The 21151-nt window shown below is 40.2% G+C and overlaps 1 protein-coding gene across 6 annotated transcripts in view; it reads right to left on the minus strand.

Moving 5' to 3' along the window:
• Positions 1 to 21151, minus strand: part of grin2bb (glutamate receptor, ionotropic, N-methyl D-aspartate 2B, genome duplicate b) — a 102997-nt gene that overhangs the window by 30080 nt on the left and 51766 nt on the right. For all 6 annotated transcript variants that reach the window (XM_020083744.2, XM_069530460.1, XM_069530458.1 and 3 more), the window contains 5 exons: positions 15031 to 15174; positions 12955 to 13225; positions 9866 to 10058; positions 1021 to 1135; positions 604 to 809 (listed from right to left, as the gene is read on the minus strand). In XM_020083744.2, the coding sequence (XP_019939303.1) occupies positions 604 to 809; positions 1021 to 1135; positions 9866 to 10058; positions 12955 to 13225; positions 15031 to 15174 (929 nt within the window). The remainder of the gene's footprint in view (positions 1 to 603; positions 810 to 1020; positions 1136 to 9865; positions 10059 to 12954; positions 13226 to 15030; positions 15175 to 21151) is intronic.

Below are 21151 nucleotides of genomic sequence, written 5' to 3' on the forward strand. Positions count from 1 at the left end.
ATCGGCTTTTATCTACAGGTTATTGTTTTCGGTTTTACAACTGACTTTGGGAATGTGAAGAAGGTTACAGGCTACAACAGACAAGTTTTAAATTATTCACATTGCTATATTGATGTTTAAATAAATATGACCTACGATAAGTTATTTTTTAAGGCCTTGACTCTACAATTATGCAAAGATTACGTACCAAATAGCTTCCCGTGTAAACAAATGATTAAAAATACTTTTAACATATTTTTTTTATAGAATAACAGTAAATAATATAAAAAGACTCCAGCTACACACAGATCCAAAATTCATGCTGCGTTTAAATGCCGGTGGAAAAAAGGGACATCTGGATGTTGAATTCATGTTTAATGTAATAAAGATGTTTTTCCCTAATTAAATAGACAAAACAGTAGACCTCATTTAGAACCCACAAATTTACAAATTATAAACTCAGTCGCCCATAAATGTAGACATGAGGTTGGCACCTGCCAGCCAGGCAGGTGCAAATGCCGCTGTTCTGTAAAATATTAACATGCATTCACATTGTGATGCATGTGTTCGTGAAATAATTTTTAAAAAAGTCTTATTTGACCAAATCCAACTTTAGAATCTCACCTTAGTTTAAGCTGTTTGCGGCACGGCACAGTGTTCCTCATGCAGGTCCCACTGAGCGGGTCAACGTCCTCCACAATGACAAATGGTGCCTCCTCCAGAGTCACGATGGACAGGTGGTCCTCCCGCTCCTCCGCTCCAGTGTACAGCTCAAAGCGAGGCCACACATGGTATCTCATCGTCAAAGAGCCTCTCTCCCACTTGCCAACCTGCAGGAGTGAGTGGGAGGAGGGCTGTGTGATATACAGGCTACTGCAGCAGGTACTCCAAACGAAAAAAGTGACAGACGCGTCAGATCACAGAGGGCGAAAAATTAAAGAGGACAGATGAGAAGAATAAAGAAGTGGGGAATTGGGCACAGGAAGAGAAGAAGTTGAACAGATGAAGAAGAGAGACAGCAAATGAACAGAAGATAATCACCCTGTCCCATTGTCTGTCCTTGTCTAGAAGAATGATGACCAGTTTTGGGAACATCTGGTGACCCTCTTCGCTAAACGACAGGTTTCTGCCTTCAAACGTAACATTCATAAGGTACCTGAGAACGAGAATAAGAGTTTGAGTTACAAATATCAATATGGTCATTACTCTGAAAACAATATGTGCAGCAAATAGACTTTCATGATTTTAGACCACTTTGGGCAGCACATACAGCTGTCAACACAAGCAGACATGGAGATACATTAGCATTCTCTTAGAGTCTTCTTTCTGGACATCTGCTAACTGTAAGTCTAATATTCACTCTCTTTTACCTCCAGTTTTGGTCTCTACCATCTCCTATGGTTAGCCACTAAAAGCTCCACTATATTGACCAGCGTGTTGCAAAATGTGTCTGTCTGCCAAACCAAAACAATGAGCTGAAAGAGCTGAGGAGCACTGCAGCGACAGATGATACTTCTCAGAGTTCATCAAAGCAAAAACCTGATTTCTTTACATATTTATTTAGATGCTTAATCAGCCATCGTCAGTAAAACATTTGCAACAGCTCAAAGATGAAAGTGGTATCACTAAAATCAAACTATACAGCAAGAAAAGAAAAAAAAGAGCATGGAGTTCCTCATTAATGATCATATAATCAGACACTATGTGAGGGGCTAGTGTTCTGTGCTATTGCAAATGTTTAATTATAATTAAATGTAAAATAGGCTATTTCATGGCAAAATATTATACATTTATATTCCTCTGTATTTGTTATTGAGACAGTAGGTAAATGCATAGTGGCCATTATTACAATATGAATGTATGCCACTTCTGCACAGTAATCCATTGATGTTTGAATTATGTAAGAGATAGATTGTTGGGGAAAAAAATGAGCACATAATTTACTACTAAGTTACTTCACTATCAATGTCATACGATCAACATACTAAAATTGTGACTACTTTAAGAAATATACAAATTGAATGTCTTGAACATTAAAATATTAAGCTAAAATATTTCAGTTACAAACCATAGACAGTTGGTGTAATAATGACTCAGTGCTGTCAAATATTAAGTTCAAAGACCTGGCAGTGTAATATTAGTGATGTTCTTTTGTGAAATGTGTTAAGACAGAATATCATGTCTGGAGATGGTTATGAACATTATAATATCTGTTATCCACAGGTTTAACATTATCCCTTTGAACACATCGGCTTGTTGATTCTTGAGATCTCAGTTAGTTGGTATTTCATGTATTTTTATTATATATCTGTGTTATAGCTTTGAAAGTATGAGGTCCTAAGGCACAACACTGTTAAATTCTTAGAATAACAGATTTCCTATAAATGTAGATATGTATATATGTATCTATCTATCTATACATACATATATATATATATATACATATATATAATTCATGTGGTTTTAAAAAGCAAGGAGACTGTCTTTCTAATGCTGCTTTTCTCCACCAGGTTTCTCTGTAGTGTGAAATATGGAAAAGATGACCCAGTTTGAGCCTTGGTAAAATACTGTATATGGCACCAGATAGACTGAGATACAGAGAGAGGGAGTATGTGGAGGCTGTGAGGGTGAGAGAGAGAGCAGAGAGAGTGAGGACATCGACATCATCAAGACGCCAGCGGAGAAAGATGGAAGAGCAAGGAGAGAGCGAGAGTGTATTAATCACTTGTGTGAATACATATCAGAATATATGTGTCAACAAGTGTGCAGCTGTGGCAGATAAGCTGGAATGACACACACACACACACACTCACACACACACACACACACACACACACACACACACACACACACACACACACACACACACACACACACACACACACACACACACACACACACTGTCTCTCTCCCTGTGCCGCCTCCTTCCCTCTTTTCCTTGTCCTGATCTGTGGGTTGCCATCACCATGGAGATGCTCTGCCTCTGAAACAATCCACTGGAGAAATAAATATCTTGTCTGAATGCAAGGAGTGAGGGGCAGTATGTGTGTGTGCCTGTGTTGCGTGTGTGCACACTTTTTAAAGAAGGATGTGCCGGGCACATTTTACCCGTCATCATCTCATGCCGAGTCAACACTGTGAAAATAAGACAATAAATCTATTCACAAGTGAATAAAAAAATGCAGACAACAGATGAGCAACGGGCCTGAAACTTACACAAGATAGTAAGTACCTCCTACTAGAACATGGAGTACTTCTATCTGTAATGTCTTCGACTGTATTTATATCTCACCTCACACACACACACACACACACACACACACACACACACACACACACACACACAATAAGTAGGCTCCATGCTTGGACTAAGTCAATAATATGACTCAAGCCTCCATGAAAATGCCTATTGCTGCACACTGGCTGGCCGACCCACCAAAGGGGCTGTAATGTGCATGTAACATGGGATTAGCCTCCTAAACACAATCTCACTTTGAATAGGGAGATCCAGACGGTGTGAGCAGAGCCTCGGCAAGTCCAACTTGTTGCCATATTGACGCCATGACGACCCACGTGACCAGTTTGTTTGTGTCATCATCATGATGAGGTGACAAGTGTAAATCAACCCAGAAGCGAAACATGGGGATGCAGGGAGGCTCTTAACACTGTAATATAATATAATGTAATGTGTTGCCATGGCGCCCACAACCACAGCAATTTTCATGCAATCAGCTGCGTTGCCATGGGAACAGTAATCTCACCCGAGAGAGGCTGGTTGAAAGGGAGAAAGCGAGCGACAGAAAGAGGGGAGTATTTTTTTCTGTCTAAACCCGAGTGTTTATCCACCTCCCCTCACGCCGTCTTTCACTTTCAGATCAATCTCTGCATCTCACCTCTGAGTGGCGCATCGAATCACACATCAATACGATTCCTCTGCCCGCACATTAACCTGTGCCTTTACAAAGAAGGCAGCATGCTGTGAATTTACAGCGGAGGAGGCTGCTCTGTTTATCATTTTGTAGCCCTGTACTATTGATGTAGCTTTTATGTGCCTTTTGATCCCCTCTCATGTCAGAACTCCCCTCTGACTCTGCTGGAAGAGGAAAGAAAGAAAAAAGAAAAAAAGAAAACTACTAGGATGAGCAACTAACAGAACCTCATGCGGCTTCATCACAGCCATATGCAGCGCTCGTGTGCGCCTTGCTCACCAACTGTTCCCCAACTAATCACTGGCTGTGAGGGGAATTTATTTTTTAGTTACAGAGACACTGAATCATCAATGGCATGGACACAATCCCTCCTCTTCCCTCAAATCTCTTCACGTTTCTCAGAGCCACGTAATATTACTTTCTTTTATCTGCGAGTGAAGCTGCAATGCAGGAATAAAAAAAATACACATATAATGTGTGTGTATATATATCTATGTGTGTGTGTATCTCTCTCTCTCTTTATATATATATATGCATATATAGATCGAAATAGTATTTCAATGTTCTAATGTGAGGGTAAACAGGGTAACCACAGTATATTGTGAATCCTGTAGGACAGAAGCAGTGACTGTGTGAGGGGATGATGCAACATCCAACTACAGAAAATATGTTCAATTATGGTAATGCTGTGTACATATGGTGTGAGAGCTGTGCCGCTCAGGAATCACAGCAGGACACATGTGACAAGGGCTCTTTATCTGATCAAAATACCATTAAACGCCAGTGTACAAACCACTATACCACAACACACAACATATTACTGGATTTCATAAAACATCAAAATAAAATGTTTCTTTGGAGGGCTGAAAAACAGTAGTGTGGTGTCTTTATGATCTGAATTATAGTTTTGCTCTTTCTCTTTTTTGATTTGTGGTCTGAATTTATATGTGCACTATATTAGCTTCAGCGTTCCGGTCCTTCGTCGCCAGATTGATCCGTCAACTTATGTGGTAACTTCTGTTCAGGTCATCAAAATTACAGTCAGTTTGTCACATTAGTCACTGTGAGTACCTGCCTACCTGCCCACCTGTTCACCCTTCAGCCTGCACTTCACCTCCAAGAACATCATCTCCATGCTCAACACGCAGTCATCGCCCTTCCATTTCCCTGTACTTCCAGCATTATTCTTGGACTGTACTAAATAAGCCCTTTTTTGGGGAATTTTGGTGAAAAAAACCATCATAAAAATCAAAAAGCTTAGTTTTAACATCATACATATAAATTAGAAGAATTACTTATTAATTGACTCATTTGTTGCTGGTGGCACAGCTCTGACAACATAAACAAGTGTTGTGGCCCACACACAGGAAAGATCTGAGGCTCAGAGTCTCTTTGAGCCGCAGCCTTTAATAAGTGAGTCCACAGGAGCTCCATGTCATCTGGGCCCATGAGGACCCCTGTGGAGCAGGAGACATCAGACAGATACCTGTGGAGTCTGGAGAGAGGGGGCACTGTATCAGAGAGAGCCGTCTCTCATTTAAAATGTGAACAAGCACTTAACAGGCAATGACACTGACCAGCCTGCAAACCTCAAAGAGGTATTTATGATATGATAATCAGAAAAATAATCATTTTTTTTTCAAGATGGGAAGATTCTGTTCTTGGCCACCATAAGAAAAATTTGCTAATTTGGAGCAGAATGAGAGATAAGCTATTCAACATATGTTATAAGGGTTCATATGAGGTTCAACTGGATCTTAGTGGAGGCAACTTGCTTAAGAATATTTCAACACAAAAGGGAAACTTTATAAAGTAATATTTTCTCTATTGGATTTATAATCTAAGTGTTTTGTCTCTTTTTGCACGTAAAATATCTGTAGATGTTTAACTTGGCCACACACACCTGACGCCACCTTCATGAAAAGCCTTCCCTCCAATTATCCATCCATCCATCCAGGTCTCAGGGGAAGTGTATCACAGAGCCAAATTACAGAGCTGTACCACCATTCACACTCACACCAATGATACATTTTGAGTCTCCAATAAAACTAACCCAAATCTTTTTTCTGCGCTTAAGAAGAAGCCAGAGTAAACTGACACGTGGAGAATATGCAATCCCACACAGAAAGATCCCGACCCAACCAGGATTTAAACCAGGAACCTTCTCACCACTGCACCACTGTACTGCCGCAAGCCTAGATTCAAGAGTGCAAATCCTTTGACTTTATGACAAACTGTAATAGAAACTATTGACTGTTTGAAAACACTGTATGAGCCTTGTGTTTCCTCTTAATAAGCAGAAAATACAATGTTTGGATGTAGCCTAAAATATATTTACTTAGAGAAAATGTTTACTCAAAATATATTAGTATTATTAAATCAATATTTTGTATGAGCTAACATTTGAAAAAACATCTTGGCTCTGTGTGATTTTACACAGCACTGCTGCAGGGTGCATTAAGTCAACCCAAAACACTTCATTCAATATTAAAAACAGCTATGGGCCGTGTGCAGATCATTTCCCAGCTAAATCAGGGTTTGCATGTTTTTTGTGTATTATTCCTGTGAGAAAAAAGGAGAAAATTGATGTCATTTCAGAGGAAACGTTTGGTATAAATCTTCCAAAATCAAAAAGCAAAGACATTTATTTAGACACTAAGGCAAGGAGTCATACAGTCATAGAAGTAAAAGATCCTATGATTTGAGACTTAACAGAATTTTTAAAGATTTTAAATGAGAGAAATTGAATTCAAGCTCAATATAAGTAATCTTGTCCTCATAAGCACTAATCCTCCCTACAATGACTCTATATATAGAAAATTTGACAGAGAAAGAAAGAAAAAGGGTGAAGGAAGTGGGGGGGGGGAATCGTTGGTCTCTGATTCAACATTTTGGCTTCATGTATTTGAAAAAGCTTTTCACTGAGAGACGTACGAGCATCACAGAGCAAGAGGAAGAAAAGAAATAAGAAAAAAAGGGTGACAAGCCAAAGATGCTCAGGAAACAGAGGTGATCTAAAACAATCTCTGTTCAAACAAGCATTTTGGCTCCATATCACATTAAATCCCCGTCTGTACTCACTACCACAGTATGCCTGAAATGCATATCATGTGACCTCTCTAGTACACTGGGACGGACTGACAAACGGAAGGACTTATAACAAGAAAACATAATGCCTCTGGCCACTGGCTGTCGCCGGCACTGAGGCATAAAGAAAGGAGAGAAAAATAGAAAAAAGAAATGGGAAGGTGCAGGTGACAGAGATGTGTAAATTGACCCACTTCCATGGTGAGGAAGAGTCCATGAAAAGACACGGTCACTTATTTTCTAGATGCCCAACAGCACAATGAACTGTCCAGCTGACCTGCTAACAAACAGACAGACACTTTCATTGTTGCCGTTGAAAAATGCAATATTACTCGCCTGCTGCAGGAAAAAACTACTTTGGAGGTGAAATAGGATGAGAGCCATGACATGCACAAGAGGGAGCAAAAGTGTCAGATGGCCTGCAGAAAAGGCTGTCGACAAAGCTGCGCTGAAAGGCCTTGCATGCAGCCAGCCCACAGACATGAACGCAAATGTCTCGTCAGATCACGTAAAAGAAAACTCACAACAAAAACAATAATCATCCCTTACATCCCATCTAAAGGCGCGGCTTTGCACGCAGGCACCAGGTATTTGAGAAGAAATTCGAATTCAAGCGTACACAGACAAACAAATCACAGGAAAACATCCCTTTCCCTGCAACATCCAAGCACAAATAAGCCCCTGAGCGGCTCATCCAAAACCACTTGGTGCACATTTTCTCATTATCCCAGAGTTCCTGTGCTCTCTGTGAGGTAGGAAACAGTGGATGGTCTGTGTGTGTGTGTTTGTGCAGGAGCGAGTGTATTTATGTGTGAGAGTTTGTGTGTGTATGCCCCATAAGGTCAAGTAGCCCCTAAACAAATCGCAGAGCGTGACTCAACAGGGCCTCCCATCTCCGTCCATCAGCACAGACAGGATGGCATGCTAATCCAGCGTGCATGCAGCCCGCTGTGGCCCATAGCTATACAGGACCACGCAGAGACATATGGCCTTGTTATTGCTTTTGTCTCCAGGGACGACTGGATGGAAAAGGTGGAATTATGTGACTGTTTGTGTGTTGGGCTGCTTCTTGTCCCCGGGGTCACCACCATGATCCGCCCGATCCAAAATCTCTGCCTTCGCCCAGTCAAATGGAGAAAAATGGAATGGTTGGTTGGTAAACACACATGCGCATCACCCCACTCTCAACACACACACAGCGAAGTAGCGTCCCAGGTGTGTGCCTGAAGGATGATTGAGAGCTAACCCTGCGTCTGATAGCGTCCTTTAGGGACTGAAATATTCATGGCTGCACTGTTATTGTTATGTCAGGCCCGGAATCCTAGACGGCACGCATAAGTGCTCCTGATATTAAAAACATAACACGGGTAAAGACAAGACCCAAAATTTACTGTAATAAATCAAACTCAACCTGAAGATTAAAGCAGCCAGACGGCGGAGGTTGCGTAATGTCTGTCAAGATTTTCACTCTGCTCGAATTCAAACTGACAGTGAAAAAATACAGAGAAGCAAACAAAAACAGAGGAAATGTTAAATATTAGGGGAAAAATAGGGTTTGAAAGGCAGGCAGGGGCATCGCTTTGTACGGCTCACATACTGTACATCCGAGGAGGGCTGAGTAATACTAAGCTTTTATAAGACTTAACCCTAAAGAGCAGTGAAATGCTAAAACAGCACAAACACACACACGTGTTTCTGTGTGCTGGCGATAACCCCATTGTTGTTCTTTGGCTCTTTTTCTTCATTAATCCCGTTGTCCCCAAGCATTCAATTAGCTGTGGAATCACTGATCAATGTGAACTGTAAAAGTACGCCCTATGAAGTTAAATGGGGATTAATTATTGAATACCAATGCTCCTGTAAAACGCCAAAAAGCAAAACAAGGAGGTTCAGAGGAAGAGAGAGAGGAGGATGTTTTCCTTTAACAATGGCTGTGGGTTAAGCTCCAGATAAGACAACATGATGTTAGAAGTCTGAGAGTTAACGTCTTGTTTCTTAGATGTTTATTGGCTAATTAAACAAACTCTGGTTCTCCTCTGGGAAGGTGTCTATGTTGTTATGCTCGTGTGTATATGTGCACAACTTATATTTGTCGTCTTTGTTTTGTTGCCTTGGGTTTTTTGTTGCTAAATTCATGACTGGAATATCATTATCTGTTCATCTCATCTTCTTCTGTTCAGTCCATCCTCAATTCAATTTTCTCCACCAAAATAATTGTAAAAGCCAAAGACGAAACTGGATGAACACGACCCATAAACATGTTTTTTTTTCCAGTAGGTGAAACTATACTCAAAAAACAGTTAATCAAAACACAGTAGATTGTTACAGCACAGACAGGAAACAATCTGAGCTGAAAATATGATGTTAACACAAACGCACTTGACAATAATAGCAGTAGTAGATTTTTCCCTCAAAATCCTGATTAATTTCTGAAACAACTCGTTCACAACGTTATAAACAGAAGCAGCTTCTCATTTCACAGCTGAAACAATAGACGTCACTGTAAGAGCTCTTATCAGTTGTAGCTAGCATAAACTAACTCTGACAGACTTTATTGCTTTGTTTCAAAATGAGAATCCTGTAGATGTGCACAGATATATGGGTTTTAAATATGCACATTAGAGCTGTAACCATTTAACAACTTCCCGAAAAAGAATATTTTGATAGATTAATCGTTTCGGTCATTTCTCGAAATAACTTTGTGGAATAATTAAATATATTCAAATATTCTGTGTTTTTATGTCCTGCTTTTTTTTTTCATATTCATCCAACAAAAAATAAATCATCTAAAGAATTCACGTTGCAAGGACACATGCACAGCCATTCCGCCCCGTTCTCCCATAACCACCCACTCCCCAGCATTGACTCACTTCAGTATTTCCTTGGAGTGGCCCGTGTTGGAGCTCTTTTTGTCAGGTGTCCCAAGGCAGCTCGATTTCAGCAACGTGTGCGGCCCCCGGTCCAGCATCATGGTGGAGGTTGCCGTGGCAATAACAGCCACTGCATCACGGACTCTGGCCTCAATGTTGTAGTCCCACTCGTCATAAGACACTGAGATAAGCCCTGGGAAGGAGAGAGGTGGAGTAAGGCGAGAGGAAGGAACGTTTGGTAAGAGGGAAGAAAAAGAAGAGGGAGAAAGAAATGAAACACCCTGGCTACATCCATCAACACATGGCTACACTGCCATCGCCAACCAGTCAAGTTGGAGTTTACATCCATGTCTGTCCAGACTGGTATAATATATGCAGTGAATACTATTAATAGGACTTTAGTAAGATGAACTGAATTGGATTAGTCACAAATTTATGGCCAAAAATGTTTTGTGGGGTCACAGTGGCCTTGACCTTTGAGGAACAAATTCAAATCAGTTTACCCCTGTGTCCGATTGGTTTCAAGAAATCTCCTCAAGGCGCTCCTGAGATATTGCGTAGATATGAATGGGCGGGGCGACAGATAGATAAACCATAAAAAAACACAATGCCTGTGGCCACAGCTGTCGCCATCGCAGAGGCATGAAGATGAAAAGGAGGGAAAGGGTGAGAAAGAGAGGGAGGATACAAATCGGAAAGCAGAGTACAATGAAAAACTGCCGAGGGGGAAAAAGATATACCAAAAAAAAAGAATGCATTGTAGAGGACGCTGGAAAGTGGAAGAGCAGTGAGTCGGAATTATGAGTGGAATCATACCTACAATGTTTTATTTTGTTATGTGTCAGAGTTAACTTTGCTATTTATAAAAGGGAAATGATCACGCAGGTGGAAAACACATGGGAAATTAGCTAAATAAGAGCATCAGTTCTCCTTCAGCTCATTTTGTTATGGTTGTCTTGTCAAGCATGAGGAACATCAATTTCTTACACCCATAAACAACTGAATTTTTAGGTCATTTTTCGTGGCTGGTTTGGATTGTGTGTAGATCTGTTTGAGAAAAAAGGCAAACCTGCTTGTTCACTTTAGCATTAAAATGGGACACACAGGTAAATGGAAATACATGACTAAAACACTCCAATATGAGGAGCCCTGCAAAATGAGAGAGGGGTCTTTTTCATCACTTGGAATCCTCTTGGATCACACATCCCACAGCTCTTTTTTATGTGAGGTATTATTTTGGGATTTAAGGTAAAATGAGAAGAAAGTTCCAAATGATCCCCCAAACAAATGAAAGTGTTGCTTACCTGTGGTTAACAGAAATTGGTATGCAGCCTGCCACTAACTGGCACAGCGTACTGCAAATACACCAGGAGAACATTTGCATATATGCAAACAAGCCCATCTGTCACTTGTGCCCACTTTTTAATACAAAGTCTTTGAGAACTTACGACAGAATAATTCAATATAATGTGGATTTTAATGTCATGATCAATAAAGACCTGTTAACATGAGTTGATTTAATCCTGAGTTTGACATCTGACTCTTGATTCTCTGATTCTATCTAAACACGAGATGGGATCAGTGAATGAAAATGGGAAGACCCTGGTAATAAAGTTCTGCTGTTTATACTGTCTGCTTAAAGTCAAATAGATACCATAGATAAATACAACACATATTGAGGGAGGGCACCAAAGCTACTCCTTGTTAAAAACTACAACTGAAAACTCCAGACCTCATCACTCCACATTAGCCGAGCAGAGCCGTTTTATCATAATGGCAGGTATTGAGACTTAAGCTAACTCTGAACTAAGAGCCATGAAACAGTCTCCTCTTCGCTCCTACAGATCTGGTGTTTTCGTCTGCGGCCATTTTTCTTCTCTTCCGAGGTGAGAAAACGTCTGTGGATGCCAGTGAATCAAAAGCTTCATGTGTGTCATTACGAGCTCTTTTCATACCTGACATTATTTATATCCTGTGAGCGCCTGCGATCGCATCTCACATCCTCGCTCTACATGCAAATAAACATGTTGGCTACATCATTTCTGTATCCAACAAATATGGTTCTTAGCCGTTCAAACTAACTACCATAAATTGAAAATGTGCAGGTGGAAGGAAACCTCAGTAATGAGAAGGGAAAGAGTTTCAGTGAACACACCGACTTGTTGGAAACATAGCAGTGAGGACATTGCCAGTCATTTTAATTTGTCCAAGGAAACTTGTCAGACTGGCCAAGTACATTACCAAGCTGTTCACACATACAGATTCTGGGGAAGTGAAGGCTGCTAGTCACTGTGAAGAAGACCTGGCTTTGTAGCTCAACCTACCTACACTACGGAGAAAAGTTAATGAAGAATCAACATCCTGTGAATGACAGGCAGACATCCAATCACGATCATCTAGATTCAAGCAGAAATGGTGACACAGAGTTGTTTACTGCTCAACTACCACTACACACAGCCCCTTTTCCACTGGTCAAACAACCACTCACATCTGGCTTTTGTCTGCAGTGGGAATGGAAACAATAGGCATTCAATCCCAGGTCAAATTAATCTACTGGGCTTTGGGAAGGACTCAATCTTCTTTTTTTAGTGGGTTTAACTACATTTAAAAAATAAATAAATGTGTAACTGCTTTTGATGTTAGCGAGGTAGAAAGGAACTTTAATCGATTTAACTTTACACAAGATTGAGGAAGAGCTGATCATCGGAGTCTCTATATATATCTACAAAACAAAAATGTAAAACACGTTGCCAGCATTGTTCGGGTGGCAGCTGTGGAGACATCAGAAATCAAGAAATAAATACTGTCCAAAACACAACAAACCCTTAGAACTCTGTATGAATGAGAGGACCATTTTAGAATGTGGGACAACTTTGTGTTGTGAAATGTTTTTCTTCCAGTATTCAACCGTGAACAGAGCTTAGCATTTGACACCATTGCTCAGTCAGCCTAAAATATTAATTTCATTATTTAAACAGAATCTATAGCAAATTAGTCCTATTTTAAGAACTAGACAGCTTTGTGCAACAGGGGACTTTAGATAACCATCAAGGCCACAGTCAAGGTCTATCTTTTGTGTTAGGGTGTACCTGTAGGAAAGACAGAGGGAACATGGTCTGCATCTCCGGCCACCAGGGAGGGGACGATCCAGGTGAAGCCGTAACCGGTGAGGCCAACAGAATGAGCCACTTCAAAGATAGTGGTGGCCTCCTCCTTTGTGCAGTAGAGCAGAATCACAGGACTCTGCAGTTTCTTCAGCTGGTTCTGGATCTTGGAGTCGCCGTCGTCCACGGACATGTCCAGCAGGAGGACCTCCTCTAGCTCCCAGCCCACAAAGCTGTTGTCGATGGTGCTGCGAACCTAGAGAGAAAAGGGAGATGTGATTTTAAAAGGTGTAGGATGAGCACATTCAGTGGAGTTCTTAAGGAGAGGAACTGGAACAAAACTGACTGAGATGTCTCCTCCTCCAGCTCCCAGATTGCAAAACTGTTCTGTCTTTACACGTCTCCGGGGAGTAGGAAGCTGTGGTTGATTTTTTTGTAAATGTAACAAGAGCGAGATTAGGTAATCTTAAGGCTATACCCTTACACACGGAGATATTGTCAAATGTATTTTTCTATGGGCTCATATCACAGCATCTAATGGTTAAGCCTAAAGGGATTTAAGGGCCGCTCTCTTGAGCCGCTTTAAGACATTCGCTAAGGTCAGCATATTTTGCTGCAATTTTCCAGAGGGGCTGTATGTAAGAACATAAATATCCGAGTGAGATGTTCAGGAATTTATCTATGTCCTGGGAGCCCAGCATAGGATGGAAAAGGGTTCATGATGCTGATTATAGTTGCAAACACGCTATTTAATTCACAAAGGCTTTGAGATGGTCATTTTCAAATATATTTGATAGCGTTTGCAGATATACAGTAGATATAATAAACCATAGCACTAAGTATGAGATACACATAACATTTATCAAACAAAAATCTAAGTGAAAAGCATTTCAGAGGGGGGTGGGCTCTCAATCTTAGTATTATTTGGAAAATATGGTTAGGTTATTTTGTTTAAATTCTATTCAGATGTCTGATGTTCAACGTAATTTAGAACCAACCCTTCTATAAAAAAGTCTGTTCTTAGCCCTAGAGATAAGGAGGTTGAAGCCTTGGTGAGTGGCTGCATTCAGACAGACGTATTCGGCCAATCTGCCTTTTCCATTAAAGTAATCAGAAATTGGAACTTTCTCCCCTCTTACATCAGTCTCTACCAAACGTCATCATTTCTAAAAGCTTGAAATAATGACTTGAGACCAGACCATCACTGCTTTTGTTAAGATCATTTCACCATCTGTGCATAGCTGAACAAACAGCAAAAGAAATGTCTTAAATGACAAAAGTAATAATAATCCTAATAAGCCTGGGACCGAGAGTGAAAGTGAGTGTCTCATTTGAAAAAGACCATTAGCTCTGTAATAATAAGTATCCTGCTGCCTCTGGAGTCAGTTTTTATAAAACTAGTAAATGCATCTTTCAAGATAATAGTCCTCATAGGCTGTGTCCCAATACAGGGGTTGCATCCTTCAGAGGACACAGTCTGCATGGCCAAAACAAAATGAAATGGTCTGATCTACAGAGGATTTCCTTGATCAGCATCACCAGCTTGTCCTACCCCTTACTGCTGTCGCATAGCATCAGAGCGGCAGTTGGACACGATAAGAAAGTTTTAAAGCCCCTCACACCAGGTGTACTGTTAGTTGTTAGCTTGAGTTGAAACCTGATACTTGATACTGGACATCTTGTCTCTTGCTGGCGTCATGAATTCTTTAAAAAAACTTTTGCAACCAGGGTGCCATGAATTGTGGGAAAGATTAGGCTGGGAAGGATCCACTCATTGGAGCCTTCGTGTCTCTTAAAATTGGGAGGGCCTAGTTGCGCCCCTGTGACGCAATCTGTCTTCAAATGCAGCCTCAGAAGGATGCAGCTCCTGAATTGAGACACACCTACAATGTCTGTCCTTACCTTATTGCCAAGTACTATATTATGCAGAAAGATGAAGCATTTACCTTGATGATAATGCAGCAAATCAATGGTATATATATATATATATATATATATATATATATATATATATATATATATAACATGGCTGTTATAATGAGGGTTTGTTTGCTTGTTTACCTTGTTGACGAAGTCCTGGTATCCTGGGTAGTATGTGGTGACAACAGAGAAGATGTACCAGTCATACTCCTCCATGATGTTCAACATGACGGAGGCCTGCTGTTCGATGGACGGTCCAAACTGAAAAAACATGGAGTGGTCGTCCTGGAAACGAGAGAGCCAATCAACAAACAAGGTCATGAGTGATGCAGCACGAGAGAGAAGGTAGGACAGAGATGATTGTGGCGCAGGTCCTGCGAGCCTCAGTAACAAATACACTAAATACAGTTTGTGGCTCAATGCTTTTCTGTATCTATATGAAAAGACGTTACAACAATATGAGTTGTCTTTCATTATACAAAGTATTTTACTTGTGACTTATTACCAGACATAAACTCCAATGCAATATCAACTGGTCATGAATATTTAACACAAGACAAGGTGACTCATTCATTATCAAGGAGCTGTGACAACACTTTCCAAACACACTTGGTATGCTGCGGAGAGCACAACAGGTAAGATGGCCACCTGGTTCTATGATATTTCATGTAGGCTACGGACAGACGTTTCTGTCAAGGGGGGAGAAGGAAGAGATGAGCTCCTGATGGCTGGTGTCCTGGACTGGTCAAGGGTAAGTAAGTCACCCATGCAAAACTGCCAAGCAACTTGTGGGAACATAGAAGTCAAGATGGATTAGTCACGATTGCTTTTGACTGTGGGCGACATGCCAGAGGAGCTGTAATGAGAGCAGCATCATGTCAGGGGTCATCTGTTTGTCCAGAGTGAAAGCTGACTGAGACGACTGCAGGTGCCAGGTGAAGCTTTAACACTGTTTAACTGTTTCATCATCGATACTTCTCTACAAGCAAAAAAATTTTGAATTAAAGGAAGAGTTCAACATTTTGAGAACCAACCGTGTCTGCGCGAGTTAAATGTGTAATGTCCTCATTTATTCAACAGCGACCCAAAACCAAAAGATAGTTCATTATCATATATGACAAAGAGCATCAAATCCTCACATCTGAGAAGGTGCAACCTGTAGAATCTGGGTATTTCGGCTTTATTATCCAATAGATGCTGACAGTTTTGTTTTCCAGTTGAACACAATATTTTTATTTTCTCTTGTAAGAGAAATGTATTCAGTCAAAGCTCAACTTTAACAAATGTGAGAGTATCCTCACAGTTCCACATGATGTAGTTTGTACATTTCTTTTAAAATCGATAAACTTTCATGTTCACAGTTTTCACAAAATACACGTCACTATTGGCTTGGAATACACGGAATAACACCTCCTAGGCTCACTTATTTAGAGAGGGTACAACGAATAAATAACTGCTCTGCTGCAGCATCTCTGACTGCAGCTCAGAGATGATACGATCTGTGAGCAGGCACCGTGCCAGGGCACAGCTGGTTTACTGAGCTTTAACATGTTCTGCCTCCTGCTCCCTACTCAACTCACAGACGATAGATTGATATCAGTCTTCTCCTCTTCCTCTTGGAATGAAAGTAAATTTACCAAAATCCTGACCTACCCTTTAAATCTGTCATCTTTCTGTTTACATACACCTCACAGTAGAGTTCTGGGTTTGAGCTGCGGTTCGACCGGGATCTTTTTGTGTAGAATTTGCATGTTCTCCTGTGTCTGTGGGTTTTTCTCAGGTACTATGGCTCTATCCCAAAATCCAAAGACATGTAGTTTAGGTTAATAAGTAGGTTAATAATGCGTTTTCACACTTGAATGTCTGGACTAACGTTCATATCTTTGTCAAATTGTTACATTTGATGCAGTCTAGTGCAATTTATGGAGACTGAAGACTCTTGTATGACATATGTGTGTTCCATCATCTTCACTTATGTTGGCTGCATCTACCTTACTTGACAGTTTCTCCTTTAAATGGAGAAATTGAACAAATACTACCGACATCGTCAGAGGCGAAGACTACAAGCAATCATGTGAGCCGCTTCTGCTATTTTTTTCTTCTTCCATTGTTTAATGCTGTCTCTGCTTCATGCACTTGGTCAGAAACTCTGAACTATCCAAAAATGTGTTTTCACACAGCAAACAAACGTAACCATGATTCAGTTTGATCCAGACAGAGACCACCTCTTTTGGTCGGACTAAACTTTGGTCCGTTGGTCCACATCGTGGTCTTCATAGCAGTTATTTTGTTTCCGATTAAACAGATAAATCCGAAGGTCCAGAAAAAACAGATGAGATGACACCTGAGATGAGCAGGTGTGAAAGCCTCCTATATTGCTCGTAGGTGTGAATGTGAGTGTGAATGGTTGTTTTTCACCCTGATATGATGTCATGCTGCCCAGGGTTTAACCTGCCTCTAACCCTGATGTCGGCTGGGTTTGGTTCCAGCTCCCTACGCCCCTTAAAGGATCAGCGGTAGAGATAATGAATGGATCTTTTTGTTTACTTGCTTTTCAGTTTGGATAACATCACATAACATTTTAATCATTGATCTCTCAGTCACTTATATCGAACTTAAAAATAAATGTAAAAAATGTTTTGCTTATACGTGCCCTCTAGGACAATTTACACTTGGATGCACTGTTACACTCTGTATACATTAACAATCTGAGATGCATGCACACAGATATCTGAACTACGTGTATCCATCCACGTGGGCAATCAGTCATACATGTTAGTCATGCAGGAGGCTGAACGCTCCTCGGGTTAGGTGCACTACCTCCTCTCCACATCAAAGCCCATCTCCCCCAATGCCCTTCTATTTTACCCACAGGGACAGAAATGATGTGTTACCTACTTTTTACTTTAATGAGGTTATAACATTGTAGTGTCAAGTGATGGTGGAGGGATTGGCAGTGGTGGAGATATAAGGGCGGGTGATCTGTGTGTCTGTGCATGTGTGTGTGTGCAGGCTGAAACCTGACGTTCTTACCCACACTGACAGTAAATACGCTGCACTCGGTTCAGCAAGGTAATGAAGGTATTCTCACGCATGACTGACAGCTAATGCACAATTCGCCTCTAACCTCACACTTCCATCGAATCCATCATTATCTGAACATTTCAGCTTCATCATGCTGAGTTTTAAATTAATTGTAAAGATGAGTGCTACATGCAATTTACCTCGACATTATTATTCCATCTATGGATCCAGTGTACACAGCATTTCCTCTTACCCTTTCCATTACCCATACTGCCATCTGTTCACCACACTGACACCACTATCTCAAAGATGTGTTTTGAATTTTTCATACTGTCAACAAATCTCATGACAGAATCACAACTAACAATGAATTATTCTACTAAATTATCTACATCTACATCAAATACATCTCTTATTTCCTGTGCAACGTTGCCACATGTGAAATATTGAAGTATTGAACTAGATGCTTAAAATTAATCTATTTTCCAGAAACTGATCGTACGCAAGTCTTATCTAAGAATGTACATTTTGTATTGTATAAACAGACGTAGATCTATATTTTGCTGTTACTGATAATAACAACTCCTAATAATGTGCTCAAATGATGAAATTATCGAATATTGTGATAATTTTGGCATTACTGATCATACATCGTACATAGGGTGAATTTATCGTACAAATGAGATAATCATCGTACGTCTTGTAACGCCGTTCCTGTGCCACAGACCTCAGTAATGTTCCTTCATTACAAAGAACATGTGCACTGCAGTTTATTTTGACTCAGTTGCACTATCACCATCTTGCTGCTATAGATATGCAATAAAACCTAAAATATGTATCCATCCACGGCTGAAAATAGTCCCCAACATAGTCCCTATTTACTCCTATTTTAGTGGCATGTGCTTAAAGCTGCAGTGACCAACAGTTTGAGAACATTACTGAGCTTTCTCTGACAATAAAAGAGCATATATGACCTATTTTCAAGGATTTGCATCTTCAGTAGGAACAAAGGGCTTTGGGAGGGATGCCAGAGTTTCAGCCTCCGCCTCACTGCAACGGAGGTGAATAGATAGATATAGTTTGTGATGCTCTCAGCACTGAAAGTTACATTTAAAAATCAGCATCACAGGAACAATGTGCTGGTGAATGTGGATAAATAACTGACTGCCAACAGTCGTCGTTAAGGACTATTTCTCCTGCTCAGGGCTGTTGAGGACACTGAGGTCATGTGCTGGGTATTTCCTTTATTTATTTGCACATGGTGATTATTTTCTGAGCTTTTTCCAGGATTCTTCTTGGACTGAGCAAGTTTGACCATGTTATTTCAGCAAACCAGTAAATAGATAACATTTTTCAGTATTTCTCCAGAAGAATGTTAATCTTGGCTGTGAAGACAAAGCTTTGAAACAACATTTAGACTTTCATGTATAATTGAACAGTTAACTCAATGAATGAAATATGAAAAAATCCTAATTATTTAAAATATGGACATTCTTTTTGGCCTCTGGTCAAAAGTGTCCGAGTGAGGGTTGGTGCGTGGTTGGTTTGTGGTTGGGTTCGGTGGGGAGGCTCTGGACCTCAGTGTTTTACAGTCCTGGCTTCATCTGCAGAATGTCGCTTCAGTGAAAACTGTTCTGATCTACAAATTATCCCGACTAATCAAAACACTGTTGCTTCTGAATTATTTAAGTCGAATTTTTACATGCTGTGAGCACCATAACTGAAAAATTCCACTTATTGTATAACTTATTGACTGGTAGCAGAAATCACAAGCTGATCTCTAAACACTGGTAAATGAATCATGAGGGGTAAAAGCAAATACATATTTTGATTTGGGGGAACTGAACCTTTAATGTTGTTAAAGATGTTCCTCAGCTTACTTATGAATGTGTATGGCTCCTCTCTTTCATCCTGAGATTTGTTTACTTTTGTGTTTTTTTCAGTTTTGCGTCAGTCACATGTTAGAAACATCATCAATTCGCCCACTCGCTCGCTGTGAATTCTCTGCTGTATTCTCACATGGGCTCACTCAGACATTTCTTTAGGGGGCTGGCAGGAAATCTTCTGGTAAATGTCTGGAATGACTGACTTGGACATTTGCATACAGCTTCAACAGATAATTTCAGGAAATGATCCGTAGTTCAGTGTATGTCTAAAAGCAGTATAAGTTACCCTGCTGCTTCAGATCTTGTTTGTTATGTCCTCTTACTTATTTACTCTCACAGAATCTCTCTTTCAACCTCCCTCGACAACCGCTTTGTCTCGGTTTTCCTCTCCTCGTCCGTTCTTTCCAAAGCTCAGAGCAGTCTAATCACTTGTGAGACATGACCTGTCATTCAGAGGGACTGTGAGGGCACTACACTCACATCATTCCCTTCTTCTTAGATTATGGCTAATCATCCACTCATTCTACTTTTCTCTTTCATATCATAATCAACCCCATTTAATTTCCATTCTTATACTCAGTCTGCATTAGTGTCGCCTTTTCCTCCTTCTCTCTTTCTGTCCACCCCTTCACCCTCAAACTATCCTCTTCCTACCTGTCCTCTGTTTCTGCATCATGTCCTACTTCATGTCACAGAGATTTTACCACCTAAAAACAAAAATAAACATTTTAAAATGTTTAACTCCATCAAGGATTTATTTTGTTTAAAATTAGACATGTTAAGAGGACTGATATATATTAATGTGTAAAATTAAGATTTTGTACATTTAAATGTGCTCTCATAAGAGGACCGTTGCCTCGGTGGAGGTTTGCGCTCTTTTGAGTGCTATACTATTTTATAATTTGTTATAACATACATATATCTATCAGGTTATCCGTTCAATGGGACCGTCCTTACTGTTAATGATCTGAACTCATTTAATTTAAAATCGTACCTACAGGATTGTTTGTAGTTTGTTTGTAAGTTGTATTTTTTTTTTCTATTTATTTCTCTCTGTTTCTCTCTTTTTTTCTCCTTTGTGGCTTTTTGCTTAATAATGTTTTCAATTTCCTCAGCACTTTGAATAAAAATTTGTGATAAAGGTTTTAAATAGAGTCTCATATTTCCCTGGTGTACTTTGTGCATGTTTTTCTGTGGCAGGTCTCTTCTTTCCATCATTTCTCTCTCTCTCTCTTGTCAACTGTTACTTCACTGTTTAAGCCTATGGAATCTCTGAATATTCCAGGTGTAGCTGTACTGAATCTGCAACAGTTAGCTTTGGGAATTGGCCCAAAAAAAGGCCTTGTCGAAGA

The sequence above is a fragment of the Paralichthys olivaceus genome, chromosome 8, assembly GCF_024713975.1.
Source record: "Paralichthys olivaceus isolate ysfri-2021 chromosome 8, ASM2471397v2, whole genome shotgun sequence".
Lineage (NCBI taxonomy): Eukaryota > Metazoa > Chordata > Actinopteri > Pleuronectiformes > Paralichthyidae > Paralichthys > Paralichthys olivaceus.